The following is a 25,597-nucleotide window of genomic DNA, read 5'->3' as shown; positions in this document are numbered from 1 at the left end:
TTTTGTATGACCAGGTATCTACACAATTCCTACCCTCACCCAATGTTTCAGGATAAATTTGCCAAGTCATATCACTGCCATTATCTTTTATCCTTACCTTTTGAATGAATCTAATTAACTTACCTTTCGTTTCTTCCTTTGCTTTCTGTGTTGCTAAATCTGCCAGCCAGTGCAAAGCAGAGGATGGTGGTGTTGTTTCGGGGCAGAGTGGCCTGCTGGTTTTTGTCTCACTACTGCTACTTGATGCATCAGTTTTCAGTGCCTCCTCACCCCTGCTGTCCAGAGTGTCAGGTTTGAGTAATAGGTCAGACTCTGGTGTTGTCACTCCTGTTGTCCCTCCTCCACTGGAGAAGGGAGTTTCATTTCCAGAAGAGGAAGCACTGGGATTTATACTGGGAAGCTGAAATATATATATTCATCAATTGTACTTAAAGTATTTGTGAAAGGAAAATAGAGGAACTCCAGAATAACAGAGAATACCTAAAAGTGGTGCTAGTGTACCCTAATTGTTTTAGGCTAATTTAAAAGTGCACTTCACTTTTCAAACTGTCTGTTCTAATACTTCAACCTTATTAAAAATATAAATATTTCTGTGGACAACTTCATGCTTTACTTTCTTTTTACCTATCTACTCTTCCCTCTGCAATTTCAATTTCTATGCTATTATTATTGGCTGTGTTCTTCATTCTGAAAGCATCTTAGAATAAAATTACTCAACTTCAGGATTTTTTTTTTTACTTTGATTACACCAGGATTACTGGGAATAGAGTTTATAGTATGACAATACCAAACAAATGAATCAGCCCCTATCACCAAGCTTGAAAATGATGATGCCACAGATTGTGCTTGGCTTGGGCAGTGTGGCTGAACAGACTAATGGAAGTTAAATACACAAAGACTTGGACCCTGACATTGCAATCTTGACCCTAGGTCAAAGGTGTTTTAAACTGAAAGATTTTGAAATGAAAGAAGAGAAACTAGGAAGTCACTGGAAAATTTCTAAAGCATTCATTGGCTCCTAGCAGATGAGCCAAAACAACTTTGGTTCTGTTTCCAGATAAATCTTTCATAACCTCAATAGTAGATTGGGGACAAGAAGAATCAAGTTAAGTTGTCCCTAGACATGAGGAGCTTAATTTCAACAAACACCTGTATTCCAAAATTGCTTTAGAACATATAACTTACTGTTTGTCTTGGATTTTTTTAGAGAACCAATCATATCATGGTGATATCATGACTTGCTCATGAACTGGATTTAAGTAAGGCAGAGCTATACAAAGTCATCAGCCTCACTCTGTCTTTCTAAGTCATCAAAGTTCAGTGACAGGACAAAAGTTGAGACAATGGCAATGGTCCAGGATGCAGGGGATGACCTTGGCATCTTTGATGCCTGAACAAGCTTTAAGGATTCCATGGTGTGTACTTCAGCTGATAGTTTACAATTAATCTATAAATAAGTAGGTTCCTGACTTGCTTACCTGTGAAATCCCATTAGTGACAGCAGGTCTCAATACAGATTTATTCTGACGACTAATGCAAGGACAATTGGCTTTAATTCCCCACTTGCCCCGGGCTGCATGTACCATATCTCCAATATTGTAAAGAGCTGGAAATAAAAGTGAAATGTGATTTGACTTTAAAAAGCATTTGAGAGATAGGCCAAGGAGAGGAACTTTTGGGAATTCTCTATATGCTAGAGATCTTTAGACATAGGAGAGATTTGTCAACTTGGAAAATTCAGAAAATTAATTACCAATTCAATAAGAGAACTACCATCCCTATATTTGAAAGTATTCTTTCACTATAAATATTTTTGAATACACTGAGATTGTCATTTAAATTCTAAACAGTCCTTAAGTAAAAAGAAATGCAGGGAATAGAGCGCTGGATTCACTTTTATTTATAGAATGTATACTTCAAAATATAAGCTTAAACATAGAGACCTAATAGAGGAAACTCAAAAATTAAACTTCTATCAAGACCCAGTCACAAGTATCTATTAATACTATTTGGATGGGACCTTCATATATCACAATCAAAGCATTAAGTTTTCAGTTACATTTTCTAAACAAATAAGGATATATTTTCAAATTTTAAAGAATCAGTACAAGGTATAACCTATATCAGACGTGATTGATGTCTTGGGAGGGGAGCGAGTAGGGAGGCAGAAATATCTGAAACTCAAAATCTTCTAAGAATGTATGCTGAAAACTACCTTTACATATAAATGAGAAAAAAAAGTACTATTAAGTGCAAAAGGAAAAATAAAGTTTCAGGATAGAAGGCTTAAGACCAGTGTCATTAATAACATTGTTACTGTTCATTTTTTTAAACTATAATTTTCAAAGACCTGTGCTGCAAATGTCAAAATGTCACTAATCTGAAATATCCAGCTGAGCCACCCCCCTTCTCCATAACATAGAGTGTGCAGTATAAGATTTACCTGTGCCAGGGATGATTTGTGTAGGCATGAGATTCTCTGGTTCATGTGACTGCCCCTTTGCACATTTCAACCAAGAGAAAACCTCTTCATCACCAATCTCTTCGGTCTCTGAAATGGGAAGAGTCTTGATTGAGTTTTTTTTCTGGATATATTTCCTATCTTAGATTAATGATATCCTTAATTCCTCTTTCTAAGTCAATAGTTACCCCCTTCAGATTCTCAGTTTCTCTAAAAAGAATGTCTGTGACACCAGGCAATACTGAAGAAACCAGGGAAGCAGGTGTGAAGATGTTCTTGGCATGTGGCCTGGGCAACCAAAAATGAAAAGTACAGGAAGAACACATTTTCTTGGTTTGATAATGATTTCCCCAATAGGTGAAAAGTGGTAAAAAAATTATTCTGGAAAGAATACTGGCTGAGGAGTAAGTGGACACAAGTACCATTCCCCACTCTGCCACATACCACCCCTATGACCCCAAACAAGCCACATCTTCACTCTCTGCTAGGGTTTCCTCATCTATAAAATGAGAAAATTAGCATGAATGGCATTTAAGGTCCCTTCAAAATGTGGTTCATGATCCTGTGACATGAGTAGACTACAGAATCTAGCCAATTACCGAGGCACATGATAATCTTCTTGTTTCCTCATTCCCTGGCCTTGAAATCTCAACTCATTTTATCCCTAAAAGATTCCAGCAGAACTTTCTATGTTCTTTTTCAAACAAGGCAGGGGAAAAGTCACTTACCACTGCGTGGACGACTCTTTCTAAGTCGGTAACAGTCTAGGCAGACTCCAAATCCACATTTGCGACAAACCCAATGGATGTTGAAGAGGGTTGTTTCACATACATCACACATTTCCCTGACACCACGTACAGCTCGTTTCCATGCCACTTTTTCTGGAGAAGATCAACAGGAAGGTAGTTTATGGTTGCTGACCCAATAAATAGCAGAAACTCTTTGGCTCTATCTATTTAATCTTTTCAGGGTAAAAACCTTCCAATAAAATTAGTGTCCAAGGAGACATAAAAGGTACACGAAGTCTTAAAACATGCTTATAAGTAGATTGTATGTAAAAAAAATCTGTACCAGATGTATCAAATGCTCATGATCATGCCAATATAAAAGGATAAAGGGACATGAAGGTACTGCAACTTTTGAGGAATGAAAATCAAGAAGCCTTCCTTCAAAATCAGACAAGGAGAGGTCTTGATGTTGTTCTAAAGCAAACTTTACGTTACTCTGAAAATAAAATGTGGCATTTTGCATACAAGATCACATAATGAATTCCTAATTCCTATTCAGACTGTAAGAATAACAAGTTAAACGCTATGCCTTGGTACCTAGGAGCACTTTAGATAAGGAAAAACAACAGAGCACTATCTTCTTGTTCAAATAAAACAAAATATGGAGAGTAAAATTAGTTCATTAGTATCCAATTGAGGGGATGGAATGTACTGGGTCTATTAGTTTCTGGAGGTCCTAAAACAAAAATTCTGAATTTAATCTGTCTCCAGATAAATCTTTCATAACCTCAATAGTAGGTTGGGGACAAGAAGAATCAAGTTAGGTTATCCCCCGACATGAGGAGCTTAACCTCAACAAACCCCTATATTCTAAAGTTCCTTAGTTAAACAGACTGCTATATGTGGAAGTCTTTTCAATAATGGGGGGAAATTTCCTACGTTCTAATAGTAATTATTCCAGTAAAAAATAGGGAAGGAAAGGAAATATAACTCCATCTAAGTAAAAGAAACAAGAGTTTCTCCAATCAGGTAATATGACTTACAGAAAGGCAAGACTTACGGTGTGGTTCTACCATCATCATGGCCTCCTTTTCTGACATAACGAGCTGGCAAAACTGGTCCCCGACATTGGCTAGTATGTATTTTGAGGTCTCCAGATCGATTCCTTCTGCAAGGGAGGAAGAAGGAATCCACAGATTCATGGCTTCTGGATCACTTTGCTGCGGACTCAAAAACCCTTCTACACGGAGGATGCCTTTCCGAGTGAAGATAAGCCTGTGAAGAAAAAAGTTAGTAAAAAGCATGGCAGCCATAGCCAAGTAAAAATTCTCACTGATTTTGAAAATTTGACTTAAGCACTGGTCCTATCACTCATCACTCCAGTTTCTGATGTTCTTTAATTCCTATCAGTTCCTATGTTCCTTTGAGTGCTTCAACTCCTTTGTTTTCTCTGTAATGAAGGAAAAATGTAATGGGGAAATAAGCAGCTCCTCCACTCTATTTCTTGAGTGGTGGTGAAGTTACATGTCTAAGGGGAATTTCTATTATTTGGTAAAGGCTGGGGATCTTTCTAAGGCCTAGTGTAAATTCTCTGTAGTTCAGTGGCATATTTACATTTGTTGAAAATAGCCTACGGCTTTACTTTCTGAATCACAAGTCAAATTACTCTAAAGATTAAAAAAAAAAAAGCACAGCAATAGACCAGGAATATGGGATAGACTCATTCCCCTTAATTTACCAATTTAAATAGGGAAACTAAACTGAGCTGGAGGGCTATGGCTAATGCTCATAAATATTAGAATTTTAATCCTACAAAGGTTAAAACCTGTAACTAAATTATGACTATGTAATGCAGTACCATCAAAGAATTAAAATGTTAAAGATATCCAATGTCGGAGCACCTAGGTGGTACAGTGGATAGAGCACCAGCCCTGAAGTCAGGAGGACCTCAAATCTGGTCTCAGACACTTAACACTTCCTAGTTGTGTGACCCTGGACAAGTCACTTAACCTCAATTGCCTCAGCAAAAAAAAAAAAAAAAAAAAAAAAAGATATCTAATATCCCATTTTTAATAAGCCTATGTTAAAACTTCAGAATACTTCAGAATTCCAAAAGAATCTATCTTTTGAACTCTAAGAACTGTCAAAGAAGGAATCAAAAGCACTCAAACCTAATGGGATGGAGCTGATCAAATTGGTACAGCAAAGTTCTAAGTGTGGTACCTTTCTCTACTAGCACAGACTGGCATCTACTCTGCAGTTTAATCATCTTAGAGCAAGGATACTTAATTTGTCCAAGAACTCTCATGGGGGAATTGTGAACTTAGATGGTAAAAACAAATTTAAACTTTCATTTTCACTAACCTCTATCTAACTGAAATTTAGTATTTCTTTCAGTTATGAATCAAAAATCCTACTATTCCTGTAAAGAAGGTCACAAACTCCACCAGACTATCGAAGGAGTCCACAGCCCCCAAAAACGCATAGCTGTAAAGGGACATACCCAAACTGAAATGGGACCAAATTTTAGTCAGTTGTTCCTTTTTATTAGAACTTTCAATTTACAGAATTAAATAACTTTTTAGAAATTTAAAAACTGAGACCCAGGCTTAAACCCAAGATTCCTTACCATACAAAATACTGAGGGCAGCTGATTTCTTCACTGGATAATATGATATGATGCAAAGTATGGTGAACAATCTTGGCATCAGGTTTTGGTTCTTATTGGCACATAATAAATGTATGTGCTTGGCTAAGGACCCTCTTTTTAAGCCTCATCTATAAAACACTACTGCTTGTAGTCTCTATCTTACAGCATTGTTTATATGACCAGATGAAAAAGTACTCTGTAAACTTTAAATTGCAGTTATGACACAAGCAGGACAGGTTATTTGTTTCCAATCTTAGGATAAAAGAACAGATAAGAGTCTGGGGGTGAAGCGAAGAGTTAGAGAGATATAAGGGATGTGATGGAGAAAGATATCCAGAAAAGTACCTGCGGAAGTGAAAGAATCGGCAGGCCACAGTGGAATCATCTTGTTCTTGCTCTTTAAACTTTCGGTAGCGCTCCAGGCGGCACTCCCTGCACTTATGGAGGTGAGGGGCCACATTAATGCAGGATCCATCTTGGAGAAAAGGCTCTCCTGACTGTTTGAGCTTTCTTACCTTGCTCATGTCTTTTAGCACAGATTGGCCAACTGTGGTGGGACAGAATAGTTTAAAAAAAAAAAAAAAAAACAGAAAACATTGGTCAAAACAGCCCAACACAAAAGCTGGAACTTGACTGGCAACTATTCTTTTTGCAAGGGACATCACTCAATCTTCTCTTTGCCCAAAACAGCTTCTAGTTCCTATAGTCCCTTACTTGGCTTAATGATGACTTTTTACCATTTTGTCTTAGTAAAAAAAGTGTAACTTACCTGTCTATTTCCTCTTCAATTTGCTCACTCAAGAGGAGAGAGAGAAGGGACACAGCAGCTAGAAACTGAGGACAGTAGAGAGCTTGGGAAAGGAGTTATGCTGGCTAGTGTCCTACCATATTAGTTGCTCCTCCTCCTCAAAGATAGGATGGATACAAGAGACCAGGGACTCCAAAATATTACTGGTACTTGCCAATTATCTTAAGCACCTAAAAGGTTGTGCTAAGTGACCCCCAATCAAGCCATGCTGTCAATTTTGTTTAAACCCCATGAGCTTCAATAGACACCCCCCCAATTAATAACACATACTCTTCTCAGGTGAACTACAGATCTTTAAATTATTAAAAAGCAAACAAACTTTATACTATTCTTCATCAGAACTACTTATCACAAGAATGTTTTCTTTCTAGGGCCAAAGGTTCTAATATGATGAAGAGTAGTTTAATTTTCTTCATATCTGCTTACAAAGGACTGACTTGAAATTGGCTTTCTACCCACTATTCCATTGTCTTTTACCCAAATCAGAATGATATGAAAGTGCTTGGACATTGAGTCAATAACCTTGTGCACATTATTGTGATTATCTCCAAATCACTGTAATTAAAGGCTCCAGCATAATACAAAAAATATATGTACAATCAATGGAGAACAGAATGATACCCAACTAGTCTCCATTTTTCCTAAAGACAAAACAAGGGAAGATGTGCTCAAACTGAATCAAGAGTGAAGGAAGCTGAGTATAAATACTTACTGATTAAAAAAAAAAAAGCCAACAATGGAACAGCATTTATAGGGATTACTGTCAAGAAAAATTGCAGGATTTACTTCTCTGGATGTTAAGGAGAGATAGCTATTTAACTGTTATAGTTTAGATGAAATCTTGCCCAGAGACAAAGGAATGATCTAGGTTACAAACCATTCCCATCAGATTCTCTGTGCTAATAGGGCTAAAAGCTCTGTATTAAGGATTTTTATATAAGACGGAATGTGCCAGGGCACAGAAAATCAATCCTGTGTATACCCTGGTAGCTCAGCTTGGCTCAGCACCATCACCTTTCAGAGGCGCTGTTCGAGGTCGGCCTTTAGGAGCCTGCTTCCCTCTTCCTTTTCCCAGTAACAGTTCAGCATTTCGCTCTCCATTGGGGCCCAGCTTTCCCATTAGGTGCTCGGGGATTCCCTTCAACCCAGCCTTGGCTTGCAGCTGCTCCTCAGAGTCACTCAGGTCTGACAGGTCACTATTGGTGCTGGAATCTGAGTCCTGTTTAGATGTCATACTTCGCTCATCCAGTGAAAACCTTTTTACAGCTTCAAAAGGAGCTTTGTTATCATGTAAAAACTCTGTTGAGGAGAGAAAACCAGTTGGGTGCCTGCCAAAGACATTAGTAAAGGTTTTCAAAAGGGGATTGTCCTGTTGCCCAGGTCCAACTGATGGCTTTTCCTCCGTTGGGCTGGAGGAGAGGGTGGGCATCTCAATAGGTTGTGAAAGACTGCTGGTGGGTGAACTAGAGCGGCCATTTCCCATGGCAGAGAGGCTTGGGACACCAGGAGGCACAGCTGAGCTAGGTGCAGTAGAGCCTAGCTTGGAAGAATCAGTTGTGATGAACAGAGATTTCTTCTTTGCTAAAGATGCTGAATCAGCAGAGGTGTGAGACTCTGGCCAGCTAGAAGCTGCTTTGAGTGCTCCAGTAGTAGCAGAAGTGGAGCCACCTGCTGTCTGAGATGTAAAACTGCTGAAAGGACTGAGATCAGCTTTTTCTGCAAATGCCAGGAAAGGGTTGGATGGCTCTTCACGGGACAATTTAGGGGGCTGCAAAAATAGATTTTCATGATTCTCTGGGGCTCGGGTATTCAAGAGGCTCCTTGGGAAGGCTGGAGTGAGGGTAGGCATGGACTCTGCAGGCATCTTTCGATCCAGGGCACTGCCAGCCTTCGTATCTGCTGCCAGGGTAGGTTTGCCTTTACAAAGCCCAGAGCTCAGGCTTTCTAGGCTCTGTTTGAATGACTCCCGAGCAGAGGATTCATCAGATAAACTCTCTGAAATAGCTGTGAAGTAGTTACTTGAGGGCAAAGTCTGTGACATGCACTGAAAAAACAAGTTCTTTGAAAGATCAGAATCTTTCTGGGTTTCTGTAGCAGAACTGGAAGCAAAAGAAAACCCCAAAGGCTTGCTCTCTGTAGCCAAGACCCCATTGGACTGGGCTCTAACACTTCCAAAAGCCAAGGATTGGGAAGAACTTGAGAGAGATGCTCCAAATCCAGAAGAAGCCAAGAGGGGGTTTCTGGAATTCTGAAACAGGAGGGAACCATTATTTAGTGATTTTAAAAAGCCTTACTTATTATAACTCCCCCAAATCTTACAGTTTCTTTCTTAGGCTTGGGAGATAATACCATTCATATTTTCATCAGTGAATCCCATGATTCAAACATTCTATTACTATCCATTGTCCATAATTCCATGGAGGTACAGCCATGGTACCTTGGTCACATGAGATACCAATTAATGGTGCATGGATATTAGTCAATTGCCAAAGATGAGACAAGATAGAAATAATCAGTGCTACAGGAGACAGAAAAACAGACATACTAATGCTTTGCTGATACAGCTTTGAGGTGGTCCAATTTGGATTTATTCAAATAAAGTAACTAAAATGTATATAATTTTTTATATAGAGATTCCACTACCAGACATATCTGAAGAGGTTCAAAGACAAAAAGGACCCACTTAACACCAAAATATTATGGCAACACTTCTTACCATAAAAACTAGAAACAAAGTAGATGTCCATTAACCAGGGAATGCATAACAGACTGTGGTACATAAATATAATGGAATTTTGCTATATTTTAAGAAATGCATAATGTATGAACTATTTATACCCATCTTCTTTTCCCCATCAGAATGCAAGCTCTTTGAGGTTAAGGGCAGTTTCTGCCTTTCTCTTTTGTTCACAATGCTTAGCATAGAGCCATAGTAAGTACTTAATAATATGGCTGAAAATGTTTAATACAGAGAAGCATAGGAAGATCGAGATGATCTGATAAAAAGCTAAGTAAGCAGTGACAATAAAACAATATACACACCAAATGAAAAAAAAAATGACGATTTAAAATGAAAGACCTGAAACTATAATGACTTAAGCTTGTCCCTATGGATGAAGTATGAGATATATGAGAAGCTATATCCTCTCCCATCTTCTTTGCAGGAGTTAGGGTCCATAAGTGTAGAACTAGAACACTGCACATAACATCAGATTCTGATGTGTTTATTAATTTTTCCATACTATTTCCCCCCCTTTTTTTATTCTTCATTTTAAGTATTGACTCTCTAGGAGGGAGGGAAGCATAGATAACAACATAAAATATAATTTTATTAAAAAGTATATGAATAGTATATTTAATGAAGTTACACAGAAACAAGACAAAAATAATCATTCTGTAGTTGATCTAGTTGGCCATCACATACTGAAAAACATAAAGCTTAAGACTGAATTAACCCCCTATACAATAATCAAAAGTAAGTAATTCTACTAGGAAATTTAGGAAAGGGCTTTCCCCCACACTATCCCATATGATTATCAACTAAATTTGAAGCAACATTTACCTAAGTAATCTATGCAACATTTACCTAAGGCAATTGTTTTAAAAGAGTGCTAGAGAGGATAAAGTTACTGCAAACTGCCAAACTGTCTTGTTGGGAGATAAGCTTAGTTCTGCAAAGAAATTATATACTTGGAAAAAGTATTATTATTAACTGGAAACTCTCAGAGATAGGTTTTTTTTTTTTTTTTTTAAAGAATTCAATGAACTCTAAGTATAAGCCCAGCCCTATTTAGTACATATTTGAACCTTATATTAGAAACTGTTTAAGCTGTCTCTCATTTATTTTGGGGAAAAAATTGTTTAGAGATATATGTCTCTTTAATACATAAAAGAATAAATTCAAACATTGGTATTTTACTTATGAAGAAACCAGTCCTGTGATATGAAAGATTTTAATCATGATGAGAAAAAATAAATCACAAAATGTACGTGAAACCATGCCTGACAAGTGAAAATAGCTAAAAACAAATAAAAGGACAATTTTGGAAATGATGTCCAAAAAAATGTGTTTAATTCTTTGATATTCATAATTATAACACATTGAGATATTTTTGGGGAAAAAAATGAAGTCTGAAGTTCATTTAGTCTAAACTATACTTGAAGAGAAATCTAACATTCCTAACAAGGAAGGAAGGGAAGGGAACACACACACACACACACACACACACACACACACACACACACACACACACACAGCTTTCTAAGTGCCAGTCACTGTGCTAAGTGCTTTTTACAAATATTTATCTCTTTTGACCAATTTGACAGTTCATCATAGAATATGATTTAAAGTTGGAAAGGACCACAGAGGCCATCTACAACGTCCTTATTTTATAGATGAAGAAACTGAGGCCTAGAAACATTAAGTGACTTGCCCATGACCACAAAGGGACTAGGACTCTATTCAAGTTCTGAACCCACACAAACACTTTTTACTCCATGCTGCCCTCCTTTTATAGTAACATAAGGCTTAATTGTTAATTATTAGTAGTAATTAATTAATTAATTTGTGCTTAATATGAGTATTATTCTTTGAAATCAATCAGGGTTTCTCCTGTTTAATGAGTCTCAGAACAGGTAAAAATTCAGGACAAGGATATTAGAATTTTTTTTGAGGACCATTTATGGTATAAATCAGAGGAGTCATCAGATATGTGTACACAGTTTGTGAGTAATTTGCATATTCTTTAGCAATTGTACTGGTTATTATTAGCTATTTTAAAGTTAAAATAAAACAATCACTCCCCAATGGTGCCACAAAATTTTTTCCCCTTCACTTCCGGTTTGCCTGTAATCACTGACTTGAATCCCATATATTAATAATGTACATAGGAGAAACTAACTTTATTTTGGGTACTTAAAAACTCCTTGTTAGTTTATTGGCTAGGTTTAGCCATGTTCTTTGAAAAAAGTATAAGTAACACAGATTTCAAACATTAAAGGTATGTTTTTTCATCAAAAAGAGAAAAAGGGGGGTGGGGGGATGCAACCAGATGGTGCAGTGGATAGAACACTGGCCCTGAAATCAGGAGGTCCTGAGTTCAAATCCAACCTTAACACTTCCTAGCTGTGTAACCCTGGGCAAGTCACTTAACCCCAATTGCCTCAGCAAGAAACAAACAAACAAACAAAAAGCAAGAAAAAAGGGAAAAGGGGGAATATAATTTATAAAGTTTCCTACTTTCCTTCAAGTAATTTAATTCCAAATATCCTCAAAGGATAAATGATGAAAAATTACATTTGAACTTGCCATTTATTTAAGGCACTAAAGTTTTCCAGTGACTAGATGTCCCCATTCTGGAATCTGGTATTATAAAGTAAGCATCATTTCCTGTATTTTAAATTATATTCCCAGAGGAGATCCAGAGCTGAAATATCAGCAAAATGACAGAAATAGTCCAAGAAATTTCAACAGTCTAACTAGAAAATGTTTTCTAACATACATTTCTACCTCTTCAGCTTCTAAAGAATTTTGTAATTCTGCAACATTTTGTGGTTCTTTATATGTAAAGCTTGGCCTATTTTTCCTTTAAGGCCTATTTAGATCCACATCACCTTAAGTAGACTATTTTAAATGAGTCAATTAACAGTGGAAATCTTCAATTTTTGCATTTTAAAAAAAAGTTATGAGTTAGTTACTAGTTAAAAAAAAAGACAACAGCATCCATTATAGCGGTAAATATAAAAGTGTACCAATGTTTTAGATAGCTTTAAAAAATTGTATTTGGGAAATCTGCTTATTGCAATCTAGATAAAACTGAATTTACATTTTATCAACCACTGTCAATAAAAAGTTATTAAAAAGAAAAAAAAATTTTAGCAACCAACTACATATCAAAAGTAGATTGAGAATATGTGAGGTAGCTGTTTATCATAACTAATTCTATTAATTTGCCCATGGAAACTATCTGAAATATAAAAAACTTAAAAGAATTTTTTTAATCCTATTATAGAAAATATCAGCATTTAGGAAAAATTTATTAGAAAATTATGAACTGAAAACAGAGAATGGTAATGGTAGCCTACATATAAAGCTTAATAGTGTTTACTGCTACAAACACCGCAATTTATTAACCCTGCCTTTTATAAACCTAGTGAAGGATGCAACTGCTTTATGAACCAAATGGATAACTGAATTTAAAAAGATTCTCCACCAGAAACATCTTAGCAACTCATTAAACTGGATTGCATTATCAGTTTTTGATTATGTTGAGGCACCTATCAAGAACTGATAGTTATTAAAATAAATGCACTTGCCAAAAGACGAAAATGACATCTCAAGAAGCATTAAAGGCTCTTATAAGTTTCTTAAAATATTTTCCTATGGCAATTGAGATGGCTTCTAATGTGAGTCACAGATAACATCAAAAAAAAAAATGAAAAGTAATTGTAAAATACTTGCCTCAAGTTTCAGTCACTCACCTCTCCCTGAGTCTGAGACCAGCTGACTTTCTGTTTCTCCTGCAGGGTCACTGCTGAAAGGCCAGTGTCAGAGATTCTCACGGTGGTTGGTGTTGAGCTGGTGGTTGTAATCACGGCTGTTGAAACTGCCAGACTCTGAGCACCTGAATCCAGTGATTTTCCAGCCTCCTTGTTTCCAGCTCCACCCACCTCTGTAACCAAAGGTGACTGCCCCGTGGCTGAAGAATATGGAGTGAAAGGTATAGGCATATCCCCACTTAGAGGCTCATCCTGAACCACCAGAGTCCTGCCATTCTCTTTGGTGTATGTGGCAAATCGAATGTTTCGATTGATCTGGGGAACAAATGGAGGCAGCTGCTTGGCCCTTTGATCCAGCCCTGGCTCTCCACTGGAACTCCCTTTCCAGGGCCCTCGACTTGTTTCACTTCCATCACTCCCATTACTGTCTACTTCACTCCTTTCTCCTTTTAATTTCTTTGTTGCAGGGTCACACCCAGAGTCTGAAGCACTTTTCCTCCTCCGTCCATCTTTTCCCTCTATGCTCTCTCTTTTTTTCTTTCCTTTGGGGGGTTTTACAGCTTTTAATGTGCTTCCCTACAAATGCAAAATTCAGAAAGATTTTATTAAAAAGGGATTCTATTTTGCTTTTTTTCCAGAAACAAAGCAAAGAGGCAAAGATATTTAAGTTTTAATTTCTGCTTTAACATATATTCCAACTATTTTAACCTATTATGAACTTCCTCTACCATCTTTTTTAGCATACCTTTTCCCTTTATTGAAGCCCCTGTCATCACAGAGAGATTTGAAATTACAAAGATGTTCTGTATAACAGATATCTTTTCTAACACCATTCCATTCTAAAAGAATATCTGCATGGCAAAGGTCATATGAAAGACTCACAAGGATTCAAAATATACATATTCTCACATACTAAAATGTTCTAGTATAAAATGACAACCTCCAATCTTTGCAAGATAAGGGATTTATGGATTTTTTAAAGAAAAAAGAATTTCATCATGTATCTGTCTCTGACATATAAACAAACACCTCAGCAGTTAAAGAGATACTACCATTTGCTCTTGCCACAAGTCCCAAATATGTGAATGAACCATGGAGCTTTACTAACAGTCTCCCAAATTTTCTACTTCACAAGAGAATAGATTTGAAGGGAGAAAAGAACTGTAAATTATCATATTTTCACAGGCAGATCTCTTATAACAATTCAGTAGTAATAATGTCAGAGCCTATGGAATTAAGTTAGGCATCACTGGTGAGGATGGTCTGACATCACTGCAGCAGAGGACTAGAAAGAACCATCTTTTATTTATTTATTTTCTTTTATTAAAGCTTTTTATTTTTCAAAACACATATGTGGACAATTATTCAAAATTAGCCCCTGCAAAACATCTTATTCCAATTTTCCCTCTCTTCCCTAACCCCTTCTCTAGGATGGCAAGTAGTCCAATATATGTTAAACATGGTAGAAATATATGTTAAATCTAATATATGCATATATATACTTATAATTATCTTGCCACACAAGAAAAATCAAATCAAACCAGAAAAAAAAAAAAAGAGAAGCAAAATAAAATGCAAGCAAACAACAACAAAAAGAGGGAAAATGTTATGTTGTGAATCAAACTCAGTTCCCACAGTTCTCTCTCTGGGTGTAGATGGCTCTCTTCATCACTAAACAATTAGAAATGGTCTAAATCATCTCATTGTTGAAGAGAGTCACGTCCATCAGAATTGATCATCTATAATCTTCTTATTGCTGTCTATATTGATTTCCTGAGAACCATCTTTCTTTTAAAGAATTGCCCAGAGATCCAGCTGTTCTTTTGTGATTCATGTCAGTCACTAGATAGTCTTGAGCAGTATTTGCTAATTGTTTATAACTTTGATTTACTTAGTCTGGGCATCTTATTCTGAATCATAGAGATTCTTCTCAGGGCTGTCTGTAGAGCACAATAAGGTGTTCTGCTAGACAAAGTCTTGCAATATGCTAGCCACAAGCATTTCTTTAATTGTGATTGTTGGCCATATTAGTTAACAATGGGCAATAATTATACATTTTTCCTTAGTCTTAAGGAATCTCATTTATTTGAATTCATTTAGATACTAGTCTTGGATCTACTTATTTTTATTTCTATGTTTTTTAATGATAAAACGCTGATAATCTGTTCTCTCACTGTTTTGATCCTTACAGCCAGTTCCATACATTCTGCACTTTATCATCTTCATTGTTCTCATCATACAGTGCGCTGAAAGATACTATGATCAGAAATTTTATACTAAGGGATAACAAATAGTCAAACATTCCTTGTATGTTTGACCCAGCCCTCACAGCACTCTATTAGGGCAAAAATTATGTCTACAGAGTTTCATGAAGAGTACCTTGCTTAGCAGAAAGAACTCAGGCAACAATATCAATAAAGAGCTGTGGAAACAATACTGAAAAGACATTGACAGGTGGCTTTAGCTTGAAGAAATTTCACATTCAATTTAACTGATACAAGCCCTGGTTTATAATATGTAATGGCAACAATTCTGATTAACTCAGTGAGTGTTGTATACTGTAGGAGGCACTAAGAAAATGTTATCATAAGATTTCAAATACCCTTTGGAGCCCATCAACACAGCAATGAATGAAATGCAGTTTCTCTTTAATTTATTTATCATTCTGGATCCAGCCATTCTGGAGAGCAAAGTTATGAAACTGTGCGTACTCTTTGATCCATCAGTGTTTCTACGGAGATTATATCCCAAAGAGATCTTACAGGAGGGAAAGTGACCCACATGTGCAAAATGTTTGTGGCAGCCCTTTTTGTAGTGGCAAGGAACTGAAAAGTGAATGGATGCCCATCAACTGGAGAATGACTGAATGCTATGGAATGTTATTGTTCTGTAAGAAACAACCAACAGGATGATTTCAGAGAGGCTTGGAGAGACTTACATAAACTGATGCTAAATGAAATGAGCAGAACAAGGAGATCATTATACATGGCAACAGGACTGTACGATGAGCAATTCTGATGGACATGGCTCTCTTCAACAATGAAATGGTTCAAACTAGTTCCAATTATTCAGTGATGAAGAGAGCCATCTACACCAGAGAGAGAACTGTGGGAACAGAGTGTGGAATACAACACAGCATTCTCACTCTTTCCCCATTGTTATTTGCTTGCATTTTTTTTTTCTCAGTTTTTCTTTTTCTTCCTTCTTGATCTGATTTTTCTTGTGCAGCAAGGTAACTCTATAAACATGTTGGATTTAAAATGTATTGGACTACCTGCCAGCTAGGGGATGGGAGGATGGAGGGGAAAATTTGGAACAAAAGATTTTGCAAGGGTCAATGCTGGAAAAATTACCCATGCATATATTTTGTAAATAAAAAGCTTTAATTAAAAAAATTATCATTCTATATTATACTGCCTACTAAAATTTAATAAGATAATTAGGTCCAGTAAATCTTTGAAACATATGGGACTGGATAAAACTACTAAGAAGGCAAAAATTTGGTCTTTTGTTTTAAATCTGAGAAGTGACTGGTAAATAAGAGGACTGTAATTGGAAAGGCTCATTATGGAATATATAAAACAACAACATCCCCTCTTATTCACTCTTACTGTAAATGGAACTATTATTATTGGTGCAATGGGAAAGGAAAAGTATATGTATGTATATTGGGGGTGGAGGGAGAAGAGATGAGGGACAGGGACAGTAATGGGGAAGAAAAGGAGGTATAATAAATAATATCCAACATTTCCTTTAGTATGCAGAGTAAGTACTGATTAAATAATAAAGACAAGACTTTACTTGCATTACTCCCAGAGACTCGGTGCATTACTGTACCTCATTCTGAGAAGTAGAGTTGTCCATCAACATCACATGTATCAATCTGGGATCCACTGATTTGATCTCACCACTCTATGATAATTTTCAAATTTGATGAGAGGTTGGAACAAGATGGCAAGAATCATGAGAATAAAAGAAATTTAAATTTAGTAGCCAAAAGAAATACATAACATATTATCAATTAACTCAACATTCATGGTTCTTTCTTAGACATGACTTTTTCTACTTCTATACTATCAAACTCTTCTTTTATATGTTACTGAGACCAGAAGAGTGAAAATGCTTCTGAAACTAATCATATATAACTCGCAATACTTGCACTAAGTGTGTCTGCAAAAGTAAATGTTTGAAACCAATTCAGAATAGTAAATACATTTATTTTCTAAGAAATATTTTTCATCCACTTCTTGATCATAAAGCATTTTATTACTGAGTCTAGACTGTTTCTCAGTTCATCTATTCTGTTGGAAACCATATCTTGTGTTCTATGAGCAAAGTACATTTCAAGAACTTCAGAAATCCATCTTTGCAATATATTCTTTGCCCCTCTTCCCCTTTTTAAATGAACAAGTATTTTATTTTCTGTTCTTTTCACTCCTATTCACAATTCAAAAGAAAAGCAAACTTGTAAGAATTGGTTTTTTTTTAAAGCCACATATAGTCATTTGCTTACTATTCTTAAACCATTGCTGGGATTCTGAAACATGATAGTACCTTATATAAGAAAATGCAAACTAAATGCCCCAAAGTTCTCACCTCTGATAAAGACACCTCCATAAGACGAGTGAGAGAGTCTTGTCGGCTTACAACACCACAGACCCAACCTTCTTCACCTTCTGGCTGATACACTTTGACCCTCTGGCCTTTGACACTATAGGGACCTAGAAGTGAAATCAGTCAGCATCAATGATAAAAAGCCCAATGTTAGTTTCATTTTATCAGAGCAATCAAAGCAGAATATTGTACAGCATTAATATTTATATTGGTCAATTAAATTTGTGTTGTCAGTTTCCAAGCAGAAGTAAATAAGTTGGAAAAGATAGATCCACCATATTTAGCCATCTAAAAGATATGGAAATACCTAAAATAAAAAACTATTTCAAAAAAAAAAAGTTCCCTTATATTGTTCCTTCACAAATCTCCCATAATTCTGTCATTTATTTGGGAACTCTTCAGACTTTCTAAAACATTTAGATTTATATTCCTTGGTTAAGGGACAAAGAAAATTTAAAAATATATAAAAGCTTATATAGGGTTAAAAAAAAAAAAAAGGAAAATTAATAAACTGAATAAACCATTGTGCTTACAAATGATATATCACTTCTTTCAAAAAGAGGGGGTAGAAAGCTCAATGTGGGCAAAAAAGATACAGCAGGTCAATTTTCCTACTTAAATTTGCTTAGACTTTCTTTGTCTGTAGAGTCACAATAATATTTGGGCATCCCATGCCAATGAATCGAAATATTTACAAGCGTCACTGAGGAAAAGCAAGTAGTATAAAAGGGAAAATAAGCAAAGCAATAGCCAATGCCAACTTGGATCACTAGATGAAATGTGTGTTGGGATGGACTTTTTAATCTCTTATGAGATAACATATGTAAGAGAAATTTTATATAACTCTAGAGTTGCACATCTTTACTGCTGAGCATAAACTATATTACTCAGTTTACTTTAGTCAGGAAAAGAACATGGTGCACAATTTCACATCTTCAACACTGGCCATAGGTTTGTTCTAAGTAGCTCAGAGCACAGCAAACTATCTGTTCTTACCTCGACTGAATATTTCCTGGAGCTTTTGGTCACTGATCAAAGCATTAACTGTATCTCTCAATGCAGCATGTTCTAGAAGAATCTGGTTCTGGCTCTCTGTTCCCATCTGCCAAAAAAATAAGTGAAAAAGATACCACATGTTAAGAGTTAGCATCTAGCTGGTGAGAATAACCTGAGTAGCCATGTTTCTAAGATTTAGGTTTATAGTACTGGAGCTGAAAGAAGACCCCGAGGTTCTTAACTTTTTGGTATGTGTTATGAAGCCCTTTGGCAATCTGGGGAATCCCACAGTTCCCTTTTCAGGAAAATGTTTTAAAAATACATAAGATTACAGAAGAAACAAATTACATTGAAATAAAGATGTATTTTTTCCTAATTCAGTTTATTAACTTTGAAATCTGTCCACAACGGATAAGTGGGCCTCAACTTAAAAACCTTGATCTATTCCAATGTCTTGATTTTGCAAATGAAGAAATTGAAGTCCAGGTTTAGAGGATTTGTTCAGTTGGCAGTAAGCAACACTGTGGAATTTAAACCTGGGTCCTTTTCATAATAAGACTCTTTTTTTTTTTTTTAACCACTATAAGTTTTAGAGTAAGTAGAGAATCTTTATAGAGAAGACCTCATCTCTGACTTTCAGAAAGCTTCACCCAAAAGCTAGTTTGAAGTAAATGCTTTTATCTAATGATGCTGATAAGTACATAGCCAAACATTCCACCAGAAAAATTTCTCCAAGTTAACATAATTGACCCCTCATTACTTTGAGGGTCTATTTACCTGTTCAGAAGATACCTCCCTATACCAACCTAGTTGAGCAATCATTATAAAGTGCCAATTATATGCTACGGACTGGGGATACAAAGATAAATAGAGAAGTCTACATTTGATCACAAAGATGATAAACTACTAGAATTATCTTCTAATAATAAGATAAAGATAAGAAAAAAAAAAAAGAAAAGAGATGCATCTGTTCATCTTGTCCACAAGAATGTAAGACTGTGTGTTTCTATTGGGCTTATATCCCAAAGAAATACTAAAGAAGGGAAAGGGACCTGTATGTGCCAAAATGTTTGTAGCAGCTCTGTTTGTAGTGGCTAGAAACTGGAAAATGAATGGATGCCCATCAATTGGAGAATGGCTGGGTAAATTGTGGTATATGAATGTTATGGAATATTATTGTTCTGTAAGAAATGACCAGCAGAATGAATACAGAGAGGACTGGCGAGACTTACATGAACTGATGCTAAGTGAAATGAGCAGAACCAGGAGATCATTATACACTTCGACAACGATATTGTATGAGGACATATTTTGATGGAAGTGGATTTCTTTGACAAAGAGACCTAACTGAGTTTCAATTGATAAATGATGGACAAAAGCAGCTACACCCAAAGAAAGAACACTGGGAAACGAATGTGAACTATCTGCATTTTTGTTTTTCTTCCCGGGTTATTTATACCTTCTGAATCCAATTCTCCCTATGCAACAAGAGAACTGTTCGGTTCTGCAAACATATATTGTATCTAGGATATACTGCAACATATCCAACATATAAACGACTGCTTGCCATCTAGGGGAGGGAATGGAGGGAGGGAGGGAAAAAAAATCGGAACAGAAACGAGTGTCAATATAAAGTAATTATTAAATAAAAATTAAAAAAAAAAAAGAATGTAAGACTGTGTGAAACACTTGGCTGAAATCAAAACAGACCATTATCTACCATATTACTACACAACTAATGGTCCTGACTAAAAAAGGAAACAAGATTAGTGGTACTTCCTGAAGCATTATATTAGTGGTAATACCATACTGACTTTTAATAATCATGATCACAAACTATACTTTTAGGACAAAGACAATGTGTCAGAGGCTTTGCCAAGAATTGAAATCAAGAATTCTACCTTTTCCCTTTTTGAACATCATAACATTTGCTGCCTTTAACACCAATAACATACATTAATTTTACTAATAAGGAATAAATGCCAAAAGTCCTTTTCCCTAAGATGTAACTGCTATTCTTTGAGATATATAGGCCTTCTCATTTCCAAAATATATAGAGAATTGACTCTAATCTATAAGAAATCAAACCATTCTCCAATTGATAAATGGTCAAAGGATATGAACAGACAATTCTCAGACGAAGAAATTGAAACTATTTATAGACATATGAAAATATGCTCCAAATCATTATTAATCAGAGAAATGCAAATTAAGACAACTCTGAGATACCACTACACACCTTTCAGATTGGCTAGAATGACAGGGAAAGATAATGGGGAATGTTGGAGGGGATGTGGGAAAACAGGGACACTGATACATTGTTGGTGGAATTGTGAACACATCCAGCCATTCTGGAGAGCAATTTGGAACTATGCTCAAAAAGTTATCAAACTGTGCATACCCTTTGATCCTGCAGTGTTTCTACTGGGCTTCTACCCCAAAGAGATACTAAAGAAAGGAAAGGGACCTGTATGTGCCAAAATGTTTGTGGCAGCCCTGTTTGTAGTGGCTAGAAGCTGGAAAATGAAAGGATGTCCATCAATTGGAGAATGGTTGAGTAAATTGTGGTATATGAATGTTATGGAATATTATTGTTCTGTAAGGAATGACCAGCAGGATGAATACAGAGAGGACTGGCGAGACTTACATGAACTGATGCTGAGTGAAATGAGCAGAACCAGGAGATCATTATATACCTCAACAATGATACTATTTGAGGATGTATTCTGATGGAAGTGGATCTCTTCGATAAAGAGAGCCTTAATTGATCAAAGATGGACAGAAGCAGCTACACCCAGAGAAAGAACACTGGGAAATGAATATAAACTGCTTGCATTTTTGTTTTTCTTCCCGGGTTATTTATACCTTCTGAATTCAATTCTCCCTGTGCAACAAGAAAACTGTTCGGTTCTGCACACATATATTGTATCTAGGATATACTGCAACCTATTCAACATGTAAAGGACTGCTTGCCATCTGAGGGAAGGAGTGGAGGGAGGGAGGGGAAAAATCGGAACAGAAGTGAATGCAAGGGATAATGCTGTAAAAAATTACCCTGGCATGCGTTCTATCAATAAAAAGTTATTTAAAAAAAAAAAAGAGAGAGAGATAGGCCTTTTCCTTTTTTCCCTCCTTCTCTCAGTTTAAAAGTCCTCTTCATAAAATTTGCAAGTTTCCAGACAAAAATACTTTACAGGACATACTGGCCTGTATGAGTAGCCTGCATACTAGCTAAAAGCCTCTATTTTAAGCTGTGGTAAAGAATATCCCAAATCTCTTTTTCTCTTCTGAAGACCTTGCCTTCAGTTGGTAAAAGTGATGAAACATTAACTATGTCCCCAAAGTCCTGAATTTCCTGCCTAAGACTTCATAAATTCCTAGCAATAATTTTCTAGGCTCCTTCTGGTGGTATCAGAGGATTTAAGAAGAACAAGTTCTAGATCACATAGTGTAGCCCTCTCATCTTATAGAGCAGAAGAAGCTGATATCCATCCACAAGGTCACAAAGGCACTATGTAGGAGAGGTTCTGAAGATAAATAGCTCCTCTAGTTACAAGTTCAGTTCTTTTTTCACTCTGTTATGTTGCTTTCATTTGTTTCTATTCAATTCACCAGGAATGGGCAGGATCTCTGGATTTGACAAGTTTCTTTGACGCCCTCTGTTAGGTCTCCAAAACTCCTCCCTCTCCCTTTCTTCCCACTGAAGTCAACTGTTCATATTGGGTCAGCAATGGATGTCTCAATACCCTTAATCAAGAAATCATCAATCACTTTTATCTCTCTCATTTTTCTCTGATCATTCCCAAATCATCTCTCTTCTGTTGGCATTTGTAGATCCGTATCATTTCATGGAACACAAGAAATCTGTAGGATCACAGGATACAATTCAACATTCATTTATTAAGTATCTACTATGTACCTGCCAGGTACTATGGATACTCAAATGGATCTGTGATCTGCCTGATTTGGATATTTCCTCTTAATAATAAAAATCACAACCTATCTATGTCAAATCATCCTATGTAATTCTTCTCCACAGCTTTAAATGTATTAGATACAGGGGGGCTTGAAAGCCCTCCTCTCTCTTGAGATCTCCAGGGAACCAACAGAGCACTTTGGCTATCTACCTGACATCCTTTTCCTTCAATATGGGACCAGCTTTTCTTCCTACCATAAATTTCCCTATTGACACCTTTCATTCCTGTTCTTTGAAAGTTTCTCAATGATTATAGATCACAACCAGCAAGCATCCACCATATACCTGTTGCCCATACTCCATCTTTAATACTAGTATTAAATATTGTAGAAGCTTGGGATCGTTAAGCTCTACAACTTTTAGAAAACAATCCAGCCTACTTTTTCCTCCTCTTATTCAACTCTGGACCCAATCTGTCTATGCAAATATATGCTATCTGGGCAACAGACATCCTAAATCTACTTGTTTTTCTTATGTGGTCAGGTCAAATTCCTGTAAGTAGATATTTTCTAAGACATTCTGAAATGCTTTGGGGCTTAATACAATAAATACAATGTCATCTATAAATAAAATAATCTGGATGACTGCTCCATCTGCAAGAAATCTTTTAGTTTGGATTCTATACTGAATTTCCTCTACCTTATATACACTTTCCTCTTTTATGCTTTCTCTGATGTTTATGATAAGAGAGTCACTGAATAGAATACAGGTTCTGTTATTTCTTTCAAAATAACCCTGAATAATTTTAACACATGAGCTGGAGACACCTTGTTGAAAAAGAGTGTATTAATATTTTACTCTACTCAATTAAATGCTTTTAATAATCAACAAACAAGCAAAATGAGATCTCATATTCTGTGTTTTTCAATTACTGATTATTCTTTGTGAAAGCCCATCTGTTTTTCACTAACATATCCATGATGCATATGATTCCCATAAATATTCTGCATAAAAAAGGCATATAGGCTGATAGTATTAATGTTCTCTTGGTCACCATTTTTCAGTATGAACAAGGTCTGAGATTCCTCCCCATGCTTTTGTTATCTTCTTTCCCTTCAGATACTTGTTTTCACTGATCCATCAATACCCTCACATATTATCTAACTTCCAGCATTGATATTTTATATATATACATACATACATACACATACACACATTTAATATAATCAGGCTGCTTTGCCTACCTATTCTCAGAGTGCCACTAAAAATATGGTAGTTCCACCATCACTGGAGGGAGTATTTGTTATAACTTTTACAAATCTTTTCCACTTGTTTTATTCTCCTCCTATTTTTATCCTTAAATACCTCTAGAATGATTTTGCTTAGTTGGATGTCTTGCCAAGGCTTTTTAAAGATAGTTTTGTCCTCCACTGTATGTATCTGCATATTATTAGATGATATATTCATAATTTTCCATCAGCCTCTTCACAAAGTTTTATAAATTAGTTTATACTCTAACTTGACATTCATTGCCTTTGGCAGTCATTTCTGTTTATTTGGAAAATAAGTTAGGGCCAGCTAGTTGTTGTAGTGGATAGAATACTAGCCCTGAAGTCAGGAAGACCCGAGTTCAAATCTGATCTCAGACACTTAACACCTTCCTAGCTATGTGATCCCAGGCAAATCACTTAACCCCAACTGCCTCAGCAAAAAAAAAAAAAAGAAAGAAAGAAAGAAAAAGAAAAAGAAAAGAAAAAGAAAAAAAGAAAAAGTTAGATATCGAATAAGGTGCTTAGCTGGGTTTTCTGGTCTCTTTATCGTAGCAATTCTTTGTGTTTGTTAAACTTTTAAACAAAATTATTATAACAGGGATTGATATACGTTCTAAATTTCCAACTTTAATGATCAATTATTGGTTTAACTATATTAGTATTGGGGCAGTTAGGTGGTGCAGTGAATAGAGCACCAGCCCTGAAGTCAGGAGGACCCGAGTTCAAATTTGATCTCAGACACTTAACACTTCCTAGCTATGTGGTCCTGGGCAAGTCGCTTAATCCCAATTGTCTCAGCAAGGGGGGAGAGGGGGAAAAAAAAATATATATATATATGTATGTATGTATTAAGTTGTTTCTAATGTACAATGTCCCTTCCTTGTTTCCCTTTTTCTTTTTTTAGTGCTTTCCCCCCCCAAGTTACATGTCAAGAAAACATCTTTTAGCATTTTTACAAGATTGAATTTCAAATTTTTCTCCTTCCCTCCTCCCCTCTCTTCCAAAGACAGTAAGCATTTTGATAGAATTTATACATATGTTATCATGTAAAATGTATTTCCATATTAATCACAGTTCTGAAAGAGGAAATAGATCAAAAGGGAAAAAAGTGAAAAAAAATATTCAATTTGTGTTCAGAGTTCATCAATTATTCATCTAGTTATGGATAGCATTTTTCCTTCATGAATTCTTTGTACTTGTATTCAATCACTGTACTGCTGAGAAGAGCTGAGTCAATCATAGCTTATAATCACACAATGTTACTGATACTGTGTGCAATGTTTTCCTGGTTCTGATCAATTTACTTTGTAACAATTTGTACAAGTCGTCTTTCCAGGTTTTTCTGAAATTTGCCTGTTCAACATTTCTTATTACAAAACAAAATAAAAAAATGTTCACTGTATTCACATACCATTGCTTCTTTATAGCTGTTGCTCAATTGCTAAGCATCCCCTCAGTTCTCAAATTGCCACCATGAAAAGGAATGCTATAAATATTTTTACACATGTAGATCCTTTTCCTTTTTTTAAGATTTCTTTGAGATACAGATCTAGCACAGCCGGTCAAGGAATATGCTATGCAAAGGTTAGTTACCCTTTGGGCATAGTTCCAAATTGCTCTCCAGAATAGTTAGATCAGTTCACAACTCTACCCAC

General features: G+C 36.1%; 1 protein-coding gene across 1 annotated transcript in view; it reads right to left on the bottom strand.

Moving 5' to 3' along the window:
* The window catches only part of KDM3B (lysine demethylase 3B), a 56,647-nt gene that overhangs the window by 9,742 nt on the left and 21,308 nt on the right, over positions 1-25,597 (bottom strand). Inside the window, exons 4-14 of the mRNA XM_051978478.1 lie at positions 18,756-18,861; positions 17,742-17,866; positions 16,983-17,057; positions 13,128-13,721; positions 7,662-8,895; positions 6,185-6,386; positions 4,250-4,464; positions 3,190-3,342; positions 2,444-2,551; positions 1,479-1,606; positions 124-400 (exon numbers count right to left, since the gene is read on the bottom strand). Of these exons, the coding sequence (XP_051834438.1) occupies positions 124-400; positions 1,479-1,606; positions 2,444-2,551; positions 3,190-3,342; positions 4,250-4,464; positions 6,185-6,386; positions 7,662-8,895; positions 13,128-13,721; positions 16,983-17,057; positions 17,742-17,866; positions 18,756-18,861 (3,217 nt within the window). The remainder of the gene's footprint in view (positions 1-123; positions 401-1,478; positions 1,607-2,443; positions 2,552-3,189; positions 3,343-4,249; positions 4,465-6,184; positions 6,387-7,661; positions 8,896-13,127; positions 13,722-16,982; positions 17,058-17,741; positions 17,867-18,755; positions 18,862-25,597) is intronic.

The sequence above is a fragment of the Antechinus flavipes genome, chromosome 2 (assembly GCF_016432865.1).
Source record: "Antechinus flavipes isolate AdamAnt ecotype Samford, QLD, Australia chromosome 2, AdamAnt_v2, whole genome shotgun sequence".
Taxonomy (NCBI): Eukaryota; Metazoa; Chordata; class Mammalia; order Dasyuromorphia; family Dasyuridae; genus Antechinus; species Antechinus flavipes.
This window is presented reverse-complemented; position numbering and strand designations above follow the sequence as displayed.